Here is a 23,911-nt window from a genome sequence, read left to right on the forward strand (position 1 = left end):
GTATTTGTCAGTTAGGCATTTGTAGCTGAGAGGAAGTAGGAACAAGGCATTACTATAATTAGTAGAATGTTATTGATGGGAATGTGAAAGACTTCTTTCCAAATTAAACTCCAGTGTAGCATAGTGCAGGAGCAAGCCAAAATTTGATCTTTTAATTTAAGGATAAATGACTGGTTTCTGCACTGAAGAAGTTATCTCATGAGTGTACTTTTATTAACACTGATTGATCATTTCAATGAAAGAGTCCTCTAGAGGGAAAACAATAAAGATCTTTGATTTTTTTTCTTCTGTTGCTTACTTGGTAGTCCGAGTTCTTTTGTCTTATGGTTGGGACATTACTAGGTCTAGTGTATCCAATGGATTTCTGACCCAGAGAGCTGTCAGAGTAAACTTTGTAGTGTGTGTCAGATTTTAATGAATTTAATAATTTAATTGAGCCATTGTGAATTGAAAAATACTATTTTTCCTCTCTTAATCTTAACTTGTCTGAATTTCTGTTGCTGTTCTTAACGTGGCTGTTTCATGAGATGAGATAGGTTGGTACAGGATGGTACCAGGATGGTACAGATTGGTTGCCTTTTTGCAAGCTCACCAAGTAGTTGACCAGGAAAGTGTGAGGAAACACTTCAAAAGAAAAAAGCCTTTTATAAACACTCTTTTCCTTCTGTCCCTCTGCATTTCTGCAGGAGGTCAGGTAGAGTCCAGCACTGCCGGATCCGTTCTACAGGTGATGGGGACACTGTGAAATACTACCTGACAGACAACCTCATGTTTGATAGCATCTATGATCTCATTCAACACTACAAGGAGGCCCACTTGCGATGTGCTGAATTCGAGCTGCGTCTGACTGATGCTGTGCCTAATCCCAGCCCTCATGAGACTAAAGAGTACGTACAGCAGAAGGCAAGGACCAGGGCTGTTTTGTCAGTGTTCTTTGCATTGTTTTAGATGGTCTTGGATTTTTCATAGAAAATTTCATGGTGGCAGGAACACTCCCAAGTGTTGCTTGTCCATAGCTGTCAAAGGAAAAGGCTTCCTTGAAGGAGGATGACTAAGATCACTGACTTTGTGAGAACCTGAAACAATAGAGAGCAGTCATTTGGAAAGAGCAGCTAGGAAAAGCAGTGAGAACTATACTACTGTGGAAGTGTGACAATTCCTTCTTTCTCTGCTCTGTGCTATACAACACCCAGTGTGTTGGATTAGATATTTAGTAGTTGACTGGTGCTTGCCTGATGTAGATCTTGGGCAGAGCTAGATCTTGTTTACTGGCAGAACGCTGTAGTCACTGCCCTTTGTTCTGTTTTCTTTGCAGTGAGAAAATCAAATCTCTTTTGCATGTGAAATATTGATCTGTGCCTTTAAACTTTTTTTCCCCCCTTGCCTGAGAGTCACTGACCACATGTAGATAACTTTGGAAGTCAGTGAGATGGGAGGTCAGTGTTTAAGATTTAGGCTTTTCTGCCTTTCTGTATAAGGTGGAGATGAACTGCCAGTATAAGTGACCACAGGTTCACTGGAGACACATTAGATCCAAGATAGGTTTATATCTAAAGTGAAAGATAAAATAAAAGAATTCAAATGCCTGCTGTTTTTAGAATAGAATAGAATAGAATACAATAGAATAGAATAGACCAGACTAGACCAGACCAGACCAGACCAGGTTGGAAGAGACCTTCAAGATCATCGTGTCCAACCTATCAACTAATTCAACCCACCTAATCAACTAAACCATGGCACCAACCACCCTATCAAGTCTCCTCCTGAACACCTCCAATGATGGTGACTCCACCACCTCCCCGGGCAGTCCGTTCCAATGGGCAATCACTCTCTCTGTAGAACTTCTTCCTAACATCCAGCCTAAACCTTCCCTGGTGCAACTTGAGACTGTCTTCTTTTTCTGATGCTGGCTGCCTGGGAGAAGAGACCAACGTCCGCCTGTCTACAACCTCCCTTAAGGTAGTTGTAGAGAGCAATAAGGTCACCCCTGAGTCTCCTCTTCTCCAGGCTAAGCAATCCCATCTCCCTCAGCCTCTCCTCATAGGGCTTGTGTTCCAAACCCCTCACCAATTTATTTTTCTTTTTTTTTTTTTTTTTCCCTTTTGCTGTTTGGGGTTTCCTTAGATCTGCTATGTCAAAACTGAATAACCTACTGAAAACTGAATGGCAGACTAAAAGCAAGATCTAGTGCCTTTGTTTCGGGAAGAAATGCAGATTTATGCTGTATGATTTCAGACAGACAAGATGTTCTGATACATTTTTGATGCTTTTATCCAAAATAAGCTGCTGTGTTTTGTAATAAGCTGCTGTCACAGGTGGCAAGCTGGTGAATTCTTCTTGTAATGGTTGAAACTGTTGTTAATAACACTGCCAGTTATTCTGACTGAATGATATTTGGCAAGCTTCGTAATCCATTGTCCATTTTGATTTCTGGAACTGTTGCAGTTGGTACTATAGCAACTTGAGTCGGGGAGAGGCAGAAGACATGTTGATGCGAATTCCTCGAGATGGAGCCTTTCTGATTAGAAAGAGAGATGAGCCTGCTTCGTTTGCCATGACTTTCAGGTAAGGAAAGACAGGTATATAGCTACGTGACCTAGTAGCTCAACAGTGTTCTGGTTTTTCTTATTTTAAAAATACTGTGGTCTTTTTAGCCTCATAAAATTCTTGCTTGCAAACTCTGACTAATTAGCATGGTTGATTTGTTCAGCGGATCCTTGTATGAGAATGTGTACAAGACTTAATTTGTGAGTGGAATAAACCGTCATGCTTTTCTAAACAATACTGAGGCATTGACTGTCCCTTTCTTCCTATAGAGAACTGTATATGGCCCTTCTTCACTTCCTTGACACTCAGTTCTAAAGGGTGTAATGTTGAAGTTTGCTTTGGTGCTGGTGCAGCTGTGATTCTAGGTCCCTGTGTCCTGGAAATCCTGCCCTGTCATATCACTGGCCGAAATGAAATGTCAAAATGGAAGTGTCAGCTTTTCTTGCTAGGGGAGGTATTTTTGAATCCGAGGCTCTCACAACAACGTGAATAAACTGTATAGAATTGTGGTGTTCTTCTTTGTGCCTTCAAATGAAATTGCTTTTCTCTAAAAATGCTTATTTCTGCAACGAAAATTGCTGTGGAAAGACAAATACTCGTTTTTGTCTTATTTACATGCTTTACTGTCCAGAATTCCCCAATTCCCTGTCTACTTTGATTTGAAGTTTTCTGTTGTTACCAAGGTGGATATTGTAGCAACTTGAATTGCAGCATCTCAATAAAACCATTTCACACTGAGGAAAACAAGAAGTACCAAAGCTTCAGCAGCCTCAAAAGGAGGCAGGGGTCTTTAGTGGGTGAGATGGTTGTCAGTGGGTGGTTATCAATACGAACACAAACCTTGTGTTCAAGCACAAGAGATTTGTTTGTTTGTTTGTTTAATATTGATTCCTGTAGTTATCAAAATAATTACAGGGAATGGACAGCTCCTTTTTTTCGTGGGGACTGTGTGCAGTGGTAGATTAGCAGCAGTGGACTCCAGAGGGACTCAGCCTGATCAGAGACATTTATGTTCGTATGAAGGTGACAGAATACCTATCTGTAGGGGGAAAAACCAGGGAAATTTAAGCAAAACCATGGATTTGTCCCATGGCCCTGTACATTGTAGAAGAGTGAGAATGTCCTTTTGTGAATTTGATCAGGCAACTGGAATTCAAGTTGACTAAAAGAGGCTTTGGAAGAGGCAGAAACTATTTCATGTGACTGAGATGCAGAAAGCAGTTCTGGTCTGGTTTGTGGCACTGGGGCTCTCACTGCAAGTCACAGTACCTTTTACAGCACTGCCCTCGTTTCACAGAGCGGAGGGGAAGGTGAAGCACTTCCGAATTCAGCAGGATGGTCGCCATTTTGTGCTTGGAACCTCAGCTTATTTTGAGAGTTTGGTGGAGCTGGTGACCTACTATGAGAAGCATCCCCTGTACAGGAAAATGAAACTGCGGTACCCGGTGACCGAGGAGCTGCTGGAGCGCTACAGCACCGTAAGTGATGCTCTTGGTATGAGTGGCAGTTGCTGTAGTGGATTGTGCCCCAGATCTAGACCTGGGGGTGTTGGGTTTGATTCTGGCTTTGGTAGATGGCCTTTGGGGAAGGTTAATCAGGTAGTTTTTGTATCAATGAAATTGATATGATTCTGACTTCTCTCACAAAGGTTTAGAGATATGTGAAGGAAAGAGCTTCACCTTTGATTACAGGTCAGCTCTCGCCTTCCTCAGGATTTGATTAGAAAAGCTGCTCTGTGAAGTGGGAGATCATTGCTTTGTTAAAATGATTTTTTGATAATAGCCCTGCCTGCAGTTGGCCATGTCTTCTGTCGGTGAAGTGGGCAGAGATCTTAACATGATCATGCAGATGCCAATTGCTGAGCATTTCATCAAAAAATGAAATATTCTGCTGTGCCTTGCTGTGGACAGCAGTGGCATTCGCTTCACTGCACTGGAGCCATCTTGGGAATGGTCTCCAACTGCATTCTGTGGAAAAAAAGTGAGAGGTACTTCTGAAGGGTCAGTCCTTGAGATAAGCATGAGGAAATATTCCCAAGACATGCTTGTCTCTTTCCATGGACTTAACTAGGAACCTGGATAATTAATTGAGCATAGAAGCCTGTGTTCTGGGTGGATGTTTTTCATGATGAGAGAGCTTAGCTAAAGTAACTAGCTTTTGAAAAGCTTGAGATACTCCCTTCTGTTTTCAAATATATGCCTGTTAGAAGCTGCAAGAGAAACATAACTGGCATGTTTGAGGTTGGTTTTAGCTATGCATGTTCTATTAGTGTGAAGTACTTCTATAATTTTTGATTCCTGGAACTTCATTATTTTTTTCCTCTTCCTGTTTTTAGGAAAAAGATATTAACTCCCTCTATGATGTCAAGATGTATGTGGAACCCAGTGAAATCACTCCTACAGTGGTATGCTTAAAGGGAGATACTTACGTATACTGTAGACTTCTGAAAATTATGAGTCTTGTTTATTGATTTGTTATCAGCAGCAACAAAAGTGGTAATTGAAAGTGTTAGATTGCTTGTTTTGGGGGGACTGGAGAGCAGAAATTTAAAGGGTGTGACTTCTTTTCTAGCCTCTCTTTAAAATTTGTACCAAGACGTTTTCTTGTGTGCAAGTCCTGTATTGATTCATCCATCCTGGGAATTTGGTCGCTTCTTGCTATTGAGTCTGTGGAGATGATTTGATTTGACATGCATGCTTGTGCAGGTATGGCCCCAAGTTAAATAACTTGGGAGAAGATTCAGTTTGAGAAGGCCAAATCTGCATGGAAAGAAAGTCCAACATGCAAACCCCAAGTGTGTGTGTCTTTGAGTGTATGTGCCAGTGTGTTTAAGAGCACTGTTATTTTTTTGGCCACAAATTACCACAAAATGATCACAGGTTCATTAGCAAACATGGCTTGCATGCACAAATAGATGCAGAATTTGTTTATATGCTTTTCATATAAAAATGGTATCTTTGGTTTATTAATGAGCTATTAAAGTTTGTCTTCTCCTAAGATATATACAATGTTTTCATAAAAAATTGCACAGCAAGCACCTACTCTTCCCTATTTTTTATTAGGGCCTGCCTCCTTGTAAATTCTTACGCATGCAGATTTTATGACTGTAATTCTTTTTAGTCCTTTTTGGCCAGTGAACTTGCATTGCTGCTGAAGAAGTTGGATAATAGTAAATTCAAGATAAAGAAACTGCTTGCCCTGCCAAAACTGGACATCTTCCTAGAGGAAATGCTACCAGCAGCATAGCTGATGTGGTATTGAGGTGGAGGCTTTGTAGACATCTAAGTGTGCAGACTCCAACAGCCTGTATATACATGTAATGAAGATAGGAGACTGATCACTGTGTGATGTTTTGGGTTGAGTCTGGAGGGTTTTGTGGTTATTTTTTTACTGTTTGATATTTTATTTATTCTTTAATAATTACCTTGCAGCACCCATAAAAGAAAGCTGCTTTTTAATTTTTCCCAAGCTGATGCATTTAAGTAGCATCACTTGCTTCCACCAATAGATGTCACTCTGGAACTTTAGCACTATGTAAGCTTCCTAACAAAAACAGAAAAGGGATCCAATCTCCCTTCCTTTTTTCTAAGATTGCATTATTGATTATTTTATGACCTGTCCCTGTACATGACTCTTTTGCTTTGTTTCTCTTAAAGCCTCAGAGAACAGTGAAAGCCTTGTATGACTACAGAGCCAAAAGAAGTGATGAATTGAGCTTTTCTCGAGGAGCTTTAATTCATAATGTCACAAAGGAAACTGGAGGCTGGTAAGGACAAAGATTCCTCATAGGAGAGCTTCTGGTGACTTACTGTATGGAGGAAAAAATGAGCTTTGGGTAGTATTTTTAAAAAACTTTATCCATTGTCTGCTGCTCATTAACTGTGGCCTTGTAAATCTTAATGCAAATATATTTAATAAAAACCCTAAACCTGACTCATCTTTAAGCCTCTTTTCATGTCTTTTTCATTTTTCTATCCTGCAGAACCTCCACAGCCCAATGTATTCAATATTTTTCCTTAAGTGCATTCATCCTTCATGAACATCTATTATCATTGTCATTATTGTTCTCTTTCTCTCCTTGCTCTGCTGAGTGCTCCTCAAGATTCAAACCCAGCTTTTTTTAGTCTTCTTTGATAAGAGATTTTCTTTCTTAGCTGGCTTGTGAATTGCTCGGAAAGTTTGGGAATCTAATGTTTCCCTGTAGTTTCTGCAGGGTAATCAACCACATAATAGTATTTTTAGTACTGGAAGGGGAAAAAGCCTCTTAAGTCATTAATTGCAGTTTACAGTGAATGTAATCCCTCTGAAATCATCTGTTACTACAGTTAATGATCACTTTGTTAGAGCTTTTAGCTACTTCATCACTACATTTTGGTGATAGCTGCTAGACAAGCTACTACAGGGTATTAATGACCAGTTTCTGGAGAATTATTACTTCATTAATGGCCTATTGAAGCTCTTTAACTACTTTATTTTTCTATATATATTTTTTTTCAATTCAGGTGGAAGGGGGATTATGGAGAAAAAATCCAACACTATTTTCCATCTAATTATGTTGAAGACCTATCACCTGATAATTCTACTGAGCTTGAAAGCCAGGTGAGTGTTTAAGGTTTGTCCACAGCATTTCCTCAGGAGCTGGTACCTACTGGAAGTCTGGTTTGTAGAATTATGGCTCTGCATGCTAGGTTTGAGAGAACACAAGAGTATGGAAAGGAATAAATTCTTGACTTCTCTGCTGCTGAGTATTTTTATCAGGACAACCTCCACTATCTCTTTCAGTAGTTTTCTGTTTGGTGGGGGTTTAGGAGATGATAGTGGTTTCCTGCTAATCCAAATCATACCAGTTCAGCTCTTTCAGATAGTTTGACTAAACAACAATGTGCTTGAAGCTTTTAACTACTTCACCTCTATAATTTCTGCCTTAATATTTGCAAATCAGAAAACTATGTGTCCCAACACATCTCACTAGCTATTTCACATTCTGTTTTTATATAGGACTAAGGCTATACTGTTTGTCAAAAGTGTCTAAAAATCTAGGTCAGAATCTTGGAGAAAGAACTCTGTAACAAAAGAAAACAAAGCTCCATACTAAGCAGTTCTGGCATTTCTGAGTTTTAAAAATAAAATGTTAAATTGTTTTGTTGTTCTGAAGCACTTCAGTGATTTTCTAGGAGGCTTTGGAAGAAAACACATGCATTAGAATCAGAGTCCTTGCAGCCTTAAGCAGACTTGAAACATGAGCAGCTGTGTCAGGGCAGAAGCTGCACTCCTCATTTTGACTACTCTCATTGTAGAGATTGCCCTGTGTTTCTCAAAGTGAGAAATTCTTGATGTGGAAATAGGCTTTTAAACATCATTTCAGTGAAACTGAGGTTAGACATCATGGTGCATGTTTATTGTTTGTTAATGTCCTATGCATATTCGTGCAGCAGAAGATCTGGGGGCCCATTTAACTCTTACGTTTTTCAGATTATTGAGGACAATCCATTAGGCTCGCTGTGTCGTGGCATACTGGTACTCAACACTTACAACGTTGGTATGTATTTTCTGATGCTTACACATGGACTTCTCAGCTTTCTGTATTGGGTAGACTCTTTTATGTTTAGCTGGAAATATTAATTAATTGATTAATATATGTATTTATGTATTTTAGAGTAAAAAAAAAAGCAACAAACCAAAACGCCTACTTGTATTAAGATAGCTAAAATCATTACTGGGATGAAACTGAATGATATTAACTCTTGCAATAAATCAGCAATGACAGCTTAGATGAAGAACTGGTTTTTTTTTAGTATAAATTTCTTACTGCTCTGTTGCCTAACAGTGAAAATGCCCCAAGGGAAACACAGAAAGCCTTTTGTCTTCATTCTGGAACCGAAGAATCCAGAAGATCCATGTGTTGAGTTTGCAACTGATAAAGTAGAAGAACTCTTTGAATGGTACCAGAGTATCCGTGAAATCACTTGGAAAACCACTGAAGAGGTATTGATAAAAATCTGATTGTTGTTGGTTTTTATAATGTACTGCCATACACCTGTCTTTAGCTGCCATACACTGCTAAATCTTGCTAACACATGGTCCTTTACTCTCTTGCATTTTGCTGTTTGTCTGTTCATTTCATTGGTGTTGCAAATCTTGTTCCCTAAACTCTTTTGGGAATGGGATGTAAATTAGCATTTAATGTAAACTTATGTTAACAGGAGTTTTTCAGCAGAGTAGTGTCTGTGTTGCTCCCTGCACCTCAGTGAAGTATGCTTACTACTACAAAACAGATACGTTTGACATCCAGTCACACTGGTTCAATCCTAGTATTAAGCAGAAGAAACTCAGATATCAGGCTATTCTGTTCAGGATTTTGAATCCACTAGGAACTATATGTGAAATCTGACTTGCTTTTGCCTAAACTCCTCTTAATCCTATTTACTAGCTGTGCTTTGTAGTGAATGCACTGGCACTAAGAGGGAATTGTTTGGCTAATACCTTATTTATTCATAACTAATAGGCACATTCTGGATTTACCAGATCTTCAATAATAGTATTTCTGAATTCTTGCCTAAAGATTGAAAGATTCTTTGTAAGTGTAACTTCTACATCCCCTTGTGAGTGATGCTGCTTAAAGACCTTTTCCAGGACTTGCTTTTCCTGTTCTGATGTATTAATTTACCTTCCTGTCATCTTTCCTAGTATTTAAGAAGTCTTTGACATGATTAAAAAGCCCTTACAATGCTGAACTATACTTTTTCCTTTGTTGCTTTTATTCAGTTTTTATTGTTAAGTGGATGATATGAGTGATGGAAAATGTGTGTCAGTATCATTTTGACTTATGCTGTTTATCTGTCACCTGGAGTGGTAATGCTCCGAGGTTTGTCATCATCCTATTTATAGCAGGCAATTTGGTGTCTCAAGCAGGAGACTGCAAGCTCAGCAAGGGGAGAAGCAACAGGAGCTGTTGGCCTGTTGTTGGGTGAGGAGAGATATGACCTAGAAGAAGTATCTCTAAGTAGAATGTTTTTTATGGTACATCAGTGGCTTTTCAGGAGCTTGGCAGCTTTTTCTCCCTTTGTACAGTTAGAGAAGTATTAAACACTCTGTGTTCAAAGATGCTTTCAAACTCATTTCTGTCAGGAGGCTTTTCCACAGTGTGGTCTCTAGAAAGTTCACATGATAAACTGCTGCATGGGGAGGGGAAAAAGGTGAAGAAAGGCCCTTTTTGCAAACACAGTTACAAGCTGAATTTTGGGGAAGGAAAAAGCATAATGAGTCACCATTATGGCACAATACAATACAGTTTTTTTTCAGTTGTTCTTTTTTAGACTGTGTCCAAAAAGTAAAACTGAGATTCATGTATCTTGTCATCTCTGTTTAGTACTGACATTGTCATGATCCTAGGAATGGTTGTTCATTGCTAGCTCTCCTGCTTGGCTATCATTAGAAGGTTATGTCTAAAGATGAGCGTCTAGAAGTTGTCCTTTGCTAGTTGGAGCTCCGATTGCTGTTGAGCAATGTGTGTGAAACTGGTGAATCACTAAGTACAATGAGGTTTGTATAGCTTTTTCCCAAGGTATTTACAAGTCTAGAGTCTGTATTCCTCTGCTTTTCTGAGACTTCAGTAGATCATCTCTGGTTCAGTGAAACATTCTGGACACCCCTGGTCCACCCAGCTTCCTCTTTTGTTGTCTTGTTGAAGGAATTCTTTTGGAAGACTTCCTAATTGCTTATGTGTCATAACCTCTTGTATCAGAGCTAATCACTGTTTAGTGCAGGACTCTTCTAGCATGTTTTATCCTGTTTCTTATGTCTGAGGAGCCTCCAGTCCAAATGTCTCCACTCAGGACAAGTCTTGCTGATTTCAGTAGTTCCCAGTCTCTGACTGCATGGACTGCTGCTCAGCTTCCACAGAGCAGATACTTGCAAACATGGCAGTAGATAGTGGGTTTATTACAGATGATCACAGCAAGATTGCACCTGGTTTTCCATACATAGCATTATGCTATGATGTTCATAGAGTTTGAAGATAGCCGTTTAGGAGTTATTTGCAAGACATAAGTCCTTCTTGGGTTTATAAATAGACACTTCACTAGCCTTTGCATTTTTTCTGCATACACTTGCATTTCTATGAGGTATAGAGTTGAGAATGTAACTAAAATTAGTAGAAAAGGAAAAAAAAAAGTTGCGAGGATTGTGAGCAGGACTGATCAGGTGCTGGAAGCCTCATCCCTGCAGGGGTTTAAGGCCAGGCTAGATGTGGCTCTGGGCAAGCTGATCTAGTGTGAGGTGTCCCTGCCCAAGGCAGGGGGGTTGGAACTAGATGATCCTTGAGGTCACAGTATCATAGTATCAGTCAGGGTTGGAAGGGGCCGCCTTCTTGTAGGCCCCCTTCAGATACTGGAAGGCCACAATTAGGTCACCTCGGAGCCTTCTTTTCTCCAGACTGAACAGCCTAAACTCTTTCAGTGGTCCTCATAGGAGAGGTGCTCCAACCCTCTGATCATCCTCATGGCCCTTCTCTGGACACGTTCCAGCACCTCCATATCCCTCTTGTAATAGGGGCTCCAGAACTGGACTCAGTACTCCAGGTGGGGTCTCACCAGAGCTGAGTAGAGGGGGAGAATCACCTCCCTTGACCTGCTGGCCACACTTCTTTTGATGCAGCCCAGGATCTGATTGGCTTTCCAGGCTGCAAGTACACATTGAGAGCTCCTGTTGAGCTTCTCGTTCACCAGCACCCCCAAGTCTCTCCTTAGGGCTGCTTTCCAGCCAGTCACTGCCCAGCTTGTATTTGTGCCTGGGGTTGCCTCGACCCAGATGCAGAACCCTGCACTTGGTCTTGTTGAACCTCATGAGGTTGGCTTGTGCCCACCTCTCCAGCCTGTCAAGGTCCCTCTGGATGGCATCCTTTCCCTCCAGCATGTCTGCTGCACCACACAGCTTGGTCCCTTCCAACCCTAACAATTCTATGATTCTATGATCAGGGAAGCACTGAAACACTTGTTTAAAAAAACAAATCTTAACACATCAAACCTCCCCAGAAAACCCTCCTCTAGCTAAAACCCAAACCCAGTTGGTTAGCCTGTTTTCTGAATCGGGTTTGTAAGTACATCACATCTATCCAAGCATCTAAAATATCAGATAAGAATCTGTGCCACAAAGGAATGCATCAGCTTTTAAATTTCATTAGCATATACTCTGGAGTTACTTTACCACAATGCTCAACTGTATGTGTAATCTAAAGCTTTGTTACATTTCACAGGAGAACAGGAGAAAATACTGGGAAAAGAATCAATTGATTGCTATTGAATTATCTGATCTGGTAATCTACTGCAAGCCAACAAGCAAAACCAAGGACAATTTAGGTACTTCCTTTAACACTACGTCTGAATTTTACCCTATTATCATTACAGATATTAGTTAAAATGTACAGAACTGGGTAGAAGTGCATTTTTCAGGGCCAGTTGGAAGTTGCACATGCTTGATGCTCTTTAATTTTCAGCACAGAACTCACAAATTCCTAACTGTTTAACTAGAGACACTTTGTCATAGGTGTCTTTCAAGGGGAGGTTCACTAGTTATGTGTCAATTGACTTTTTTGAGATGAAAAGCTCTGGCTGAACACTTGCTGGTAAAAAACCTTCAAAATAGATTTGCTGTGAATTACATAATTTTTCTCTAGGAATCTGTTTGCCATTTAAAGAAGCTGTTGGAATGGTAGAAGGTTTCATAATATAAATGAAAACTGTGGATGTAGAATCTGACACTGAAATATGTACTTCTTTTTCCAGATTTTTGTCACAGCTGCTGGAGAAGGCAGCAAATATGCCCTTTTTCTTTAAGTTTCTTTGCAAACATTTTTAATAAGCTGTCAGTGTAGTTAAAGACATTATAATTATAGTCATTGTTTGAGTCATTGCCTAACCCTGGCTCACCCTTCCTTCTCCCCATTTAAACCCAGGAGAAGATGTCTCATTTAAATATGTGTCCTAGTGCTCAGAAGTACATTATTAACAATGATGAGATGAGAATATGACAATGGACTCTTATCTGCCCTGCTGCAGAGCATGTGGCAAGCAGGCAATTTGAACTTTCAGACTTGATGCTCAACCAATTTGCCATGTCTGCATGAAAACTGTGCCAATTATTGCATTAAAGGACAAAGCAAAACAAAGTAAAACAAAGTGTTCTTGATGATCTTAAGGGTCTCTTTCAACCTTGATGATTGTCTGATTCTGTTAGTAGAAATGCAGTATAAATGCCACCTTCTTTCTTCCTGTAGTAACCACTCTTTTTTCCTTCTTACCCTATGCAGAAAATCCTGATTTCAGAGAAATCCGGTCCTTTGTGGAAACCAAGGCAGAGAGCATTGTTAAGCAAAAGCCAGTGGAGTTGTTGAGATACAACCTGAAGGGACTGACACGTGTCTATCCTAAAGGACAGAGGGTTGACTCGTCCAACTATGACCCATTTCGTCTCTGGCTTTGTGGCTCCCAGATGGTGGCTCTTAACTTCCAAACTCCAGGTAATACCCTGTCTAAAAAAGGATCAAATCCACCTTCTGTTTCACCATGATCAAGCCCATTTCTGGTCCCTCTGCCATTCTGCTCATTGTGGCTGTCCTGTGTATTTGTGCTTCCCTGTAAGAGGCGTTGTGCAAGAATGAAAGTTTGGTTTTGAACGTGTGGATCCCCTGATAGAGCTGGTTTCCCAAAATTGGTCTCCAAAAGCCCTGTCTCTGAACCTAACTAGCCCTAAACTCTGAAAAGTTTATTTCACCTTGATCTCTTTGTGACAAACAAGCAGAGGTATTTGCAGTAAGTTTGAGGTGGATGAACACTTGTTCAGCCACAGGGAACGCTGTACTTCATTTTCTGGCCAACTGGCTTATGACACATTGATAGGAAACTTATTGTGAATGGAGGTGGGTTTATTTGGCTTAAAACTGGTGAGAAATGACTTGTCAGGTTCAGTTACTGAAGGGAATAGAGTCTTCCAGCTTACCTTTCCAGCTCTTTCTGATAAAATGGTGACCAGAAAGAATAATAGGGACGAGCTGTTAGTCTGGTACTTCCTTAGCTTTATTCAAATGGGGATCCTCTGTTATGACTGTTTAACTCTCTCCCTAGATAAATACATGCAATTGAACCATGCCTTGTTTTCACTTAATGGACGCACTGGCTATGTTCTGCAGCCAGAAAGCATGAGAAATGAGGAGTATGACCCAATGCCAAATGACGCGAAGAGGAAATTGCAGATGATTATGACAGTGAGGGTAAATCTCTTTTGTAAATAATGGTTTTTTTACCAGTCATAAATATCTATAAAGCTAAAAATAAAGCTATTATATTTCAGAGCAAGATCTGACAGATTGTCAAAATACTGATTTTAAATGTCAGTGTGTTTGAGACTAAAACTAATTCCACTGGTTCTTGAAAAGAAATATATATCTTTATCATGCTAATGAAGCACACGGTATAGGACTGCAAACATAGTCTTGGGATAATTTTACATAATTGCTGATAAAAAATTCCAAATGAGCTAACTTGCCATTTCCAATCCAGTGATTTCTCAGTGGAAGAGTCCTATTGGAAATTGGTTAGCAGCAGACTAACTAGTTCAGGGATTTCCAATGGGGAAGAAAGAAATTTATAATTAAATACAGAAACTAAGCAGAAAAATTGATAAACTGATCCCCTCCCATCATCATGTGTAGTACACTGTGACTTAATGTCATTCTCAGTTTTCATGAAGTTTATCGTGGGTTGATCATTTGCAAATTACGCCATGTTGTCTTCTAGTGCCAGGAATTCAAACAGGGATTGAACTTGTTTGTGTTCTCAGTTGCTGTATAGTAAGTGATGTCCTTTAAAATTATGTTTTCTGAGAAAGAAGAAACACATTAGCTGCTTTTCACTACAGTTTAAAGAAGAAGTAATTAGGGGCTATGAATGTACAGCATTAATATCTTAAAATAGATATTTAAGAATGTCAGCTACAGTATCTTCCAATGAAAATCATTGGGTTACCCAAACAATGGAAGATGATATTATTGGTAGCACAGACAGTATCTTTAACACATGCAAACATATTGAAGAGAGGGATTGCATATTTTTGCATAGTCTTGTGGATTTTTTTCCCCCACTTCTAGTTCTGTAGGCTACCTTCTGTACAGAAATGTTGGTGCCAAGTTTCCTTTGGAGATGGTTATAACACGCAGTTCCTTTTGCAGGTTTTAGGTGCTCGTCACCTCCCTAAACCTGGTAGAAGCATCGCCTGTCCCTTTGTGGAGGTAGAAATTTGTGGGGCTGAATATGATAACAGCAAATTCAAGACATCAGTTGTGAGTGAGTATCTGCAGTTTCACGTGTTGTTAGGGATGTGGTTATACTTCAGTGTGTTTAAATAAAGTGAGTGGAGGATGCATTGAATTTCTGTTGTCAGTTTTCAGCCAGCAATGTATGTAGGGAGGATTAAGTTAACTGTTGCTCTGGACTGATGAGTCATGCAATAGTATTCTCTCATTTGCCTGGGGGCCAGTTAACTTGAGAAACCTTACATGAAATTTAGAGAGGAAAAAAAAAATACTGTTGCAGTTTGTGAAAAAGGAAGAGTCACAAGTCTGTTATGTTTCTGCCTATGCATAACTTTGTGTATTTGCATATTTTAAAAGTGCTGCCTGGAAAGTGCCTCCAGTAGTGCCAGTCAGCTCCCAAGTCTGGCCCAAATGGAGACTTACTGCTATGAGATCCAGACTGTCTTTATTTAAACTCAGCATTCCAAAACTGGTATCCCTTTGGAGACAGCTTAGGTATATAGGCCTCTAAAGCAGTATAACTTTCAGTGCAATAGAAGTTCGGACAAAGCTCACTCCTGAGTTCTGGATGAGGGATGCATGTTTAACAGTCTGCAGATGTATTTTGTGTGTACAAAAGCTCCATTCAGGTGCACTGAAACAGGTCAATGTCCCAGGTAGTATTTCTGGATGCAGCAGTGTTGCTCCAGTAGACAAAAGGCTTTGGTTCTAATTGTCTAACCTACTGATAAATAAACACAGAATTCTGAGCAGCACATGCATTGTGGCTCTTCAGGATTTCAGAGAAGAGGATTATGATTTTACCTTCTTGTGGGAGAGCAAAGTTCCTGGCTGTGTCACATGTACCAAATTGCTCCATTTTCTATAAATGGCTATAAGAATTGGGCCATTCTATATTAGTCTTCCCAGTGCTTTTCATGATTTTACTCCGATGTAAAACATGAGGCTCATGAATATGGGCAATGAATTAGTTGGTTTGGTGTTTTTTTTCCCACAAATACATGTCCAAGGAGAGTTTATGTGTTTAAAAGCAAATAATAGCTTTTCTTCCTGGATTTCCATCCCTGCCAAGTTTCTTCATACCAGCCCCCTGCCCTCAGATAAACAAATACAGACCTTCAGAAGGAAGGTTACAACAGAAGACAGATGGTAAATAGGATTTTGGGGCCCTTTTATCATCAGAAATTGCCCTGGGATACATACCCATACATAAATGAAGTGAAATTATTGCTTCAAACTGCAAATGTTTACTTTTTGTTACAGATGACAATGGCCTTAATCCAGTTTGGGCACCCTGTCCAGAGCAAGTGAAATTTGAAATTTATGATCCAAATCTGGCATTTCTGCGCTTTGTTGTTTATGAGGAAGATATGTTCAGTGATCCCAATTTCTTAGCACATGCCACTTTTCCCATCAAAGGAATCAAAACAGGTAAGATCAGTGGGTGTAGTAAGTGCCAAATAAACCAGAAAGATGTTGTTCAGCATTGCTGTAGTGTGACTTTGCTCTTTGCTAGCAGCTACAATGCGCCAAGGACAAGTGCTCTTTTGATTCGAGTTCCTTTAATCCATTGTTTATTGTGATACTGGATGTGTAGCATGTAAGTATTTAAAATAATCCTCTCACCCTCTTGATTTTTTTTTTTTTTAATTGTGAAAGCATTATGTTGAATAATTTGCTCTGTCTTTTCTACATACTCTGTTTCAGCAACAGTGTTATGTCCTCTGAGTATAATCTGTGAAGATTATTCTTCTGTTTTGATGTCAGTGCCTTTGTTTTATTAATTTTTTTAGATGTGAAGGTAGAGTAAGTTTTCTGCTTTCCTCTGCTTCTAGCTTTAGTTTTCAAAAGCATGTGAAAGCACGTTTCTCCATTTTGCCATTCTTGCCTTTTGTTTCTCTGTAATTGCCAAAGCAGAGCCTGTTCTCAGCAGTGGAGGATTTGAGCAATGAGGAACCTGTTAACCCTCAGGGCTGTGTGCATCGTTTTTGTGAGTGCAGATAACCCTTTGCCTTGACTCTAATTGTCCTCTGTGTATGTTCTCCCATGCCAGGTTTTAGGTCGGTTCCTCTCAAGAACGGCTATAGTGAAGATATTGAGCTGGCCTCACTTCTGGTTCACTGTGAAATGCACCAAGTTCTGGTGAGAACTGCTGGAGTGTTTAGTGCACTTAGGGTGTATGCTGTCTGTTCTTTGGGGAAACCAGGAAATTAGGATTTAGTTTTCTGTTCTGTGTCTACAGGTACTGAGGAAGACAACACAAACTGAGTTAAAATCCCTCTGGGTGGACAGATTGCGTAGCTGTTAAAAGAAATACTGCACTAACAAAGCCTCATTAGCTTCACTGTTTTTTACTGTAATGACATGATTGTCTTCCCTTGCTAACTGAGGGATGTCATGCAAAACTAGCTAAAATCAACTTTGACTTCATAGAATAATCTTTTCTAAAGGTCCTACATAAAAAAATAATCATTTTAGGAAGAGAATGTAGTAGTTTCTCCCAGTTTTTCATTAAAGGCATATTCTGGTTCATGCAGAAGTGCTAATCTACTTCTTTTAAGCCTCCATAAAACACCTACTTGAGGTGCTAGTATTTTTAAACATACAAGGGAAAAAATAATGATGCATCCTTGCTCATGGAGCCAGGCATGAAAGTGGCTGATCTGTGAATAGCATTTGTTGGTGTTTCAAAGGTGCTGCTGTATATGTTGATTTGTAGTGGGATTATTCTCAGACTCTGTCTCAGTAATATTTTATGTAATTTACATACACTGGTGTAGAGGCCATGTGATGAATGTTTAAAGACACTTCTGGCAATTGGGTGTTTCAGGGTGTTTTCCAGTACCTTTCAGACTCAGAAGGCAAAAAAAAAAGTCCAACTTCTTATTTGTAGTCTTTTACAGCTTACACTGCAGTTCACTCCAGTATACATTTTTTTTCCTGATTAAAACACCAGCTTCTCCTAACTGTAAGTCATTATGTCTCTGGAGGGGTTTGTGCCTGCAGTTGCATACACTGAAATTCAGTCACATTCTTCCTCATGAAGGAGAGGCAGCCTTTTTCAAATATTCCTTTCCCAAAGCCACCTTACAACACATGGTGCAAAATGACTGAGTAACGACAGTGTTGGGCAGTCACAGTAGGCTCCTTTGGTTGGCTAGCAAAGAAAGAGTTGTGAGAGCAGGAGAGAGCTAGAAGCTGAGACCAAGTGTGTGTGTGTGTGTCTTTGTGTGTGTATAAACAAGAGAGACCTGTGTCCTTTGAAGACAGTGTTTAAAATGTTCATATTTCATGGACACAAGTCTGGTAGAGGAGGTCTGATAAACTGCTGTTTCCTTGGCTAGCTGCCTTTGAGAAAACTGACAACAACTCACCATTGCCTAAGATGTTGAGCATGGACGTTGCTTGTAGATGTATTGCAAATTCCTCCTGCTGTGGTTTCTCTTCAGGAATTCAGATCATTATTTGCCTGGGGCAGGAGCAGCTCTTAAAGTGTTGTTCAGAGCAGCAGTATGTCTCCCAATCTGTCAGCACTGAGTCCTTTGACAGTAGCACATTTCGCACTCTTGAAGTCCCTTCTGCTTGTTAAGCCAAATGAAGATGCAGCACAGCTCTGTGTTTTTACAGCGTCTGATGTCTCTGGGTGGTAATGCAGTGGCAGGAGAACTTTCAGAAATTTTCCCTTTTGTTTGGCACTCTGCAGCAAACCAAGACTTGGCACAATTAATCAGCTTTAGAACTTCTGTCAGATCATTCAAGAAGCACCAGAAAAGATCAAGGCTGTCTCCATCTGTTCTTCTGCCCTTTTCTTAAATGATGACCCTCCATAAAATGATATAATTTAATAACAGGCCTGTTTATATACAGAGCCCATCTGCATACTCTTGAAGATGAAACACAAAATTATACAGGGGAGTTACAGATGGCTGTGGAATTTATCAGGAATAGAAAAGCAAGAATATTGAAGACGTAAGCATGCACATTTGTGAATTATTATGTGGAGCTTTAATGCAGTTTTTGTAGAAGTTAACTGGTTTTCCTGATATTACAGAAATTGTACTATACTGAGGTCGTGGTTACATGTAGAAGCATGTCTTACCTACTTGAAAATGGATTTACTTGCTTCAGAAAGTGCACGTATCTCTTCAACATTCTCAGATTACAATAAGCCTCGATGGTGTATATGTTTCTAATGTAAAGGTTGAAGCGGACATTCGTGTTGGGTGATAGGTTGGACTCTTATGATCTTGAAGGTCTTTTCCAACCTGATTAATTCTATTCTATTCCTAAATGGACTTTTAAAGTCTAGCTTTGTGGATACATTTGTTTACAAGAACAAACAGTAGTACACAGGCATCTTGGTGATTACACCTGCGCTTTGGTGACTGGCAATCTGCTTTTCCTTTTGCAATTTGGGAATACAGAAGTTCCTTCTTCTTTTTAAAAAAAGACAGCAAAAAGAAAACAAACCAAACTTTTAAAATCTTAATCAGTAGCATAGCACCGAGGCTGTGTCGGTTACTTCAACTCATACCTGGGTAGGAAGGAAAAAGGTTTAGGAAAAGATCTTGTTGCCTTAACTGAAAACCCTTGGATACTTTGCTAACGTATTAGTTTTCCTAGACTGGATCAGTTTTCCTTTCCTGGACTGAGTGCAGAAAGAGGCATTCTTATTAGTATGCTACCTCTGAAAATGTTTGGATTTATTACATTTATTGATTGCATGTCATTTTTTGTGGGATGAGTATCTTGTTTTGCTGCTGAGGTTAAAATTAAGCCTTCAGTCCTGCCAGTACTATTCCCCAGTAGTATCTCTATAAAGCAGGCTTTTGTACCTTAAGTTTTGAAGTATAATAATTTCAAGTCATAAAGGTAATTATGCTGATTAGTCTATGTTTGGGGAATATTTTGAGACCACCTACGGTAGGCAGCACACAACAGAAACTCAGAATGCTGTAAATTACTCTTCAAGTACTTAAGTCAATTCTTCTGCAAGTATAGAATTGCCGTAGCTCCATAGAAACACAGGATCCATCCTTCTGTCCTGATCATCAGAGTAATTGCTGCTATTAGGGGTCCTATTACTAGGCAGTATTTCCACTTTTAGTCTGGATTTCAACAGGAAAGCACCAGGCTTGGTAGTGTGTGCTGTAATACACAAATATGATGGAACAATCGGAAGTTAAAATTAAAAGGAAGTATTTTTACAGCTGTTACAATCTGATAATCCATCATGAATACACCATTTGCTGTCCTTTCCTCAACAGGCTGAGATGCTTTATTAGGGACAGATACTCCAGTTTAGACAAACACATTTCATGACTTGTGCTGCAATGCTCCTGGTGCCCTCAGTAGAGTCGATGGCTCTTCATACTGTGGGGATGAGGGTTTTTTTCAGTCTTTCCTTAGCTAGTTTCTATAACCATTTCAGAAAATTCTTATAAAACTGATTTTAGAAAGCATTTTAGAAAGGCAATGGAATGTGTTTAGGAATACAAAAGAAGCCCCCAAACTATGTTGATTCTGTGTCGTTTTGGGTATGTGTCTACAAGTTACATTGATTACCAATGTTCTTTTGAAGGAGAGTGAAGAAGAGCTGTACTCCTCGTGTCGACAGCTCCGGAAGCGCCAGGAAGAGCTTAACCAACTGTTCCTTTATGACACCCATCTGAATGTAAGGAATCCTAACAGAGATGCTATATTAAAAGAATTCAACGTGAATGAGCACAAACTACAGATATATCAAGACACATGCAACCGCAGGTGGGTTGATAATCATTCTGCTTCCCAAGGCAGATCTGTCTAGACGTGATTTATGGTAAGGAAATCTCAGACTTACAAAAACAAGCATCTAAAGAGTGGCAAGGGTGGAAAGAGCCGATCAGAAGCAAGGGAGGGCTGCAGTGAAGCCAGGCTGAGCTGCAAGCCGCTAGAGGACAGCAGATGCTGTGAAATGTCTGCTCAGTGAAATGTCAGTTTCAGTGGTGACAGTGAAACTTGTAATCCTGTGAGTTTATATTCCTTTACTCTCCTGCTTTTCAAGAGTAAAGCCTGGAAGAATATACAACCAAATAAATAAATTGCCTCACTCCTACACTTTCAAAACTATGTCTCTGGAAATTTCATTAGCATATTAGATGTGTGGGAACAGAAGATATTTCCAAACCACAAAAGACAAAAAAAACCATTGAGTTGTGACAGCATAGAATTGTCAGTTAAGCATTGGTATGTTATCCAAAGCTTATGGGAAGGATCTTCCTCCTTTGCTGCCTTGTGAGGGAGACAGAGCCATCGTATACCAGGAAGAAGTCCTGAGCATATCTCAAGATGAAGACTTTTCTTTATGTTTTTATACTCTTTTTTTTGTGTGTGCTAAACAGCTGCATGAATCAGTGGTTTACTCTCATTTACTGAGGAAAAAAATACTGCTGTGCTTGTTGCTAATACATCACTTGCTGCTTTTATCTAGGAAGTTGAATTTGGTAGACTGTTTTCCTCTGAGAAATTCTTTCAGTAGCTTGACTTTTTTCTTTCCTTTTTCCTTAAGATTAAGGGAGAAGAAAGTCAGTAACAGCAAATTCTACTCTTGAAGCAGTCAGTCTGTGTGTGCTTTATGGTGCAGTTCAGGAAGAGACATTAACTTATCCTGGTCGTCCTATTCAATGATGGTCTCATCAGATTGAATGACTGGAAGAAGAGGAGCAGGAGGAAAGATCGCTTTCCTTAACAGTTTCTTGTTATAAAAAAACAACAAACAAAAACCTGTTTTAATTCCTAATAATTTATATTCTGTACAAAGCATTCCCTCTGTGCAGGTCAGGCCTTCTGTGTGTTCAAGATTTTTAAAATATTGAGGGCATGTAGGTGGATAGACCTCGCTTCTCATTATCGATACCTGAAGTACAAGTATAAATCATCTGCTGTATTTGTGTATGCAGGCTACAGATAAGACATCCACAACAATTTGCATGCATGGAGCCACACCACATTAACAACCTGGCTCCTTAAGATTAACTGGTAGTAAGTTTTTAATTTATTAAATGCTGTAAAAGCACTTCTACACCAGCACTGCCATGTCACTTATAGCACAGTGCTCAAGGCAGTGGATTGTACTTCTGATACTGTACAAAACGTTTTGGGCAGCTGATAGCTTATACTGCATTGTCCTCTGTTAAAAATTTGCTGTTACATTTTGGAGAGCTAGATAATATGTTAATTTTGTTGAAACCAAGTACTTTGTTGAAACCAAAGTTGTACTTTTCCCAATGAACTCTCTGTAAAGGTCTGAGAAAGGAAAGTTGTGTGGACCTGTATTCATAACCCCTATGAACCTATGGTCACAGCCTCAAAGCAGTGGAAGGAAAAGTTCTAAGATAGGCAGTAGGAAATACCAGCTTGAAGAAGGGAAAGGTGCATCAAATTCTGAAAAGCATTTCCTTTACTGTTGTATCATTTTGAAAATCCTTTCAGCTGCTGATGTACTTAGAAATGAATTTTGTACTGAACTGTCCATTTATAATCTTGCAGCCCTGCTTAGATGATAGCATCAGGTAATGTTCTGTAAATGTAGAGCATTTTCCCAAAACATGTCTAATCCAAGTATGCACAAACATAGGGGTACATCCTTCTCACAGCTTTAATCAAGTGAAGGTGGAGCTATAGGAGAGAAAACTTATTGATTCAGCACGTGTGTTTTCCTGCCAGACACACCCAAAGTTCTTCAAAGGCTAATTTAACACCAGTTGTTGGCTCCTTGTGCTAGTGCAGTGTTACTGTCCAGTTCCTAGTGGCTTTGTCTCTGCATGGCTGGAGTGTTGATGTCTGTCTGATTGACTTTACCTTTCAGATGTGTGCAGAGGAGTTACATTTTTCTGTTTAAGTGACTGCCTGAGTCATAGCGCTGCATTTCCAATCACAGAAAACTTGGATGGATTTGGGATTCATGGCCAGATGAGGCTGCCTCAGCAATTTTCAGTTTCTCTTGCTCCCTACCCTGTGACTTGTGTTGTTTCCAGAAGCACTTAATTGATGCCATTGTGCATTCACAGATGAGGGTTTGAGGAACCCCTGTGAGGTTTTAGCTATTCTGTAAAGACAGTCTTATCTCAAAGATGAAAGTGCTGTAATAGTGTGTCCCACAAGGGGGTGGCTTCTGTAAATTTTTTTATTATAAAGAAATTAATTACTAATCACCCATCTGAAAAAGAGAGCAAAGTTAAAGGCAATTGTGTTTTTCTTCCTCCCGCCTGAAATCTCTTCTGTACTCAGTTGTGATTCACCTGCTCAAGGATTAGATGGGTGTAGAACCCCCTTCAACCAAGAAAAGCAATATTATATCAGCTGTGGATTTGGGAGTTAGAGCTGTAACCTTGACTGCTGCATAAAACTGGGTTTATCTGCAGTATCCAGAAGTAATAGGATCATTCAGTTACTGTTCCTCAAGGGGGGGGACCTTTGGTGTGCATGGATTTTTGTAGCATGTTGCAGAATGTGGTTTACTTTGTCACATTAAAAATCTCCTGTGCTGTTTCATACAGCAGCCTCCATGATTCCCATTTAAAGTTGTGAGATCACTGTGGTGTCTGTGTTGGTAAGACAAGGTGGCTCAAAGCCTTGTCTGGAAGGGCCTGAGGTGGTTGCTAAAGGTGGCACAGGATTTATAGGCAGCTGAGTATCACCTAGGTTTGGAGTGATCACAAAAAAGGCAGACTGCAAGATACTAGGGCTTAGGGAGCTCAAACCCTAGAGCTCAAGGCTGTTGCTCTGGGGAGTTTTTTGTTTTATTTTGTAGTGTTGTTTTATTTTAAGTGCAATTCCAGAGCATTTGTCCAGGCTTCTTTCGTTGCTGTGTATACTCCTGACACGGGACAGCCATTGTATGATGAATGCAGGAGATCTTTGTGCTGCTGCTGTGCAAATATTTTAAGAATTAGCACACTTTAGTCTTCTGAAAAAAAGTCTTGTGCACATTCTGTACACGTATGTGATGTCAAAAGTTTTAAGAGGCGCTCCCTCAGTACTTGTGAAATGCATTTCATTTTACAGCCAGACTTTTCC

General features: G+C 39.7%; 1 protein-coding gene across 1 annotated transcript in view; it reads left to right on the forward strand.

Annotated features, from left to right (window-relative positions):
• PLCG2 (phospholipase C gamma 2) overlaps positions 1 to 22,375 on the forward strand; it is a 54,079-nt gene extending 31,704 nt beyond the window's left edge. The window contains exons 17-32 of the mRNA XM_009901143.2: positions 687 to 887; positions 2,446 to 2,565; positions 3,845 to 4,025; positions 4,883 to 4,951; positions 6,204 to 6,313; positions 7,050 to 7,146; positions 8,020 to 8,086; positions 8,375 to 8,532; positions 11,801 to 11,903; positions 12,854 to 13,063; positions 13,668 to 13,813; positions 14,771 to 14,885; positions 16,118 to 16,285; positions 16,908 to 16,996; positions 20,436 to 20,617; positions 21,402 to 22,375. Of these exons, the coding sequence (XP_009899445.2) occupies positions 687 to 887; positions 2,446 to 2,565; positions 3,845 to 4,025; positions 4,883 to 4,951; positions 6,204 to 6,313; positions 7,050 to 7,146; positions 8,020 to 8,086; positions 8,375 to 8,532; positions 11,801 to 11,903; positions 12,854 to 13,063; positions 13,668 to 13,813; positions 14,771 to 14,885; positions 16,118 to 16,285; positions 16,908 to 16,996; positions 20,436 to 20,617; positions 21,402 to 21,444 (2,059 nt within the window). The 3' untranslated portion in view covers positions 21,445 to 22,375. The remainder of the gene's footprint in view (positions 1 to 686; positions 888 to 2,445; positions 2,566 to 3,844; positions 4,026 to 4,882; positions 4,952 to 6,203; positions 6,314 to 7,049; positions 7,147 to 8,019; positions 8,087 to 8,374; positions 8,533 to 11,800; positions 11,904 to 12,853; positions 13,064 to 13,667; positions 13,814 to 14,770; positions 14,886 to 16,117; positions 16,286 to 16,907; positions 16,997 to 20,435; positions 20,618 to 21,401) is intronic.
• The last annotated feature ends 1,536 nt before the right edge of the window (positions 22,376 to 23,911 follow it).

This window comes from Dryobates pubescens, chromosome 19 (genome assembly GCF_014839835.1).
Source record: "Dryobates pubescens isolate bDryPub1 chromosome 19, bDryPub1.pri, whole genome shotgun sequence".
NCBI classification, from domain to species: Eukaryota; Metazoa; Chordata; class Aves; order Piciformes; family Picidae; genus Dryobates; species Dryobates pubescens.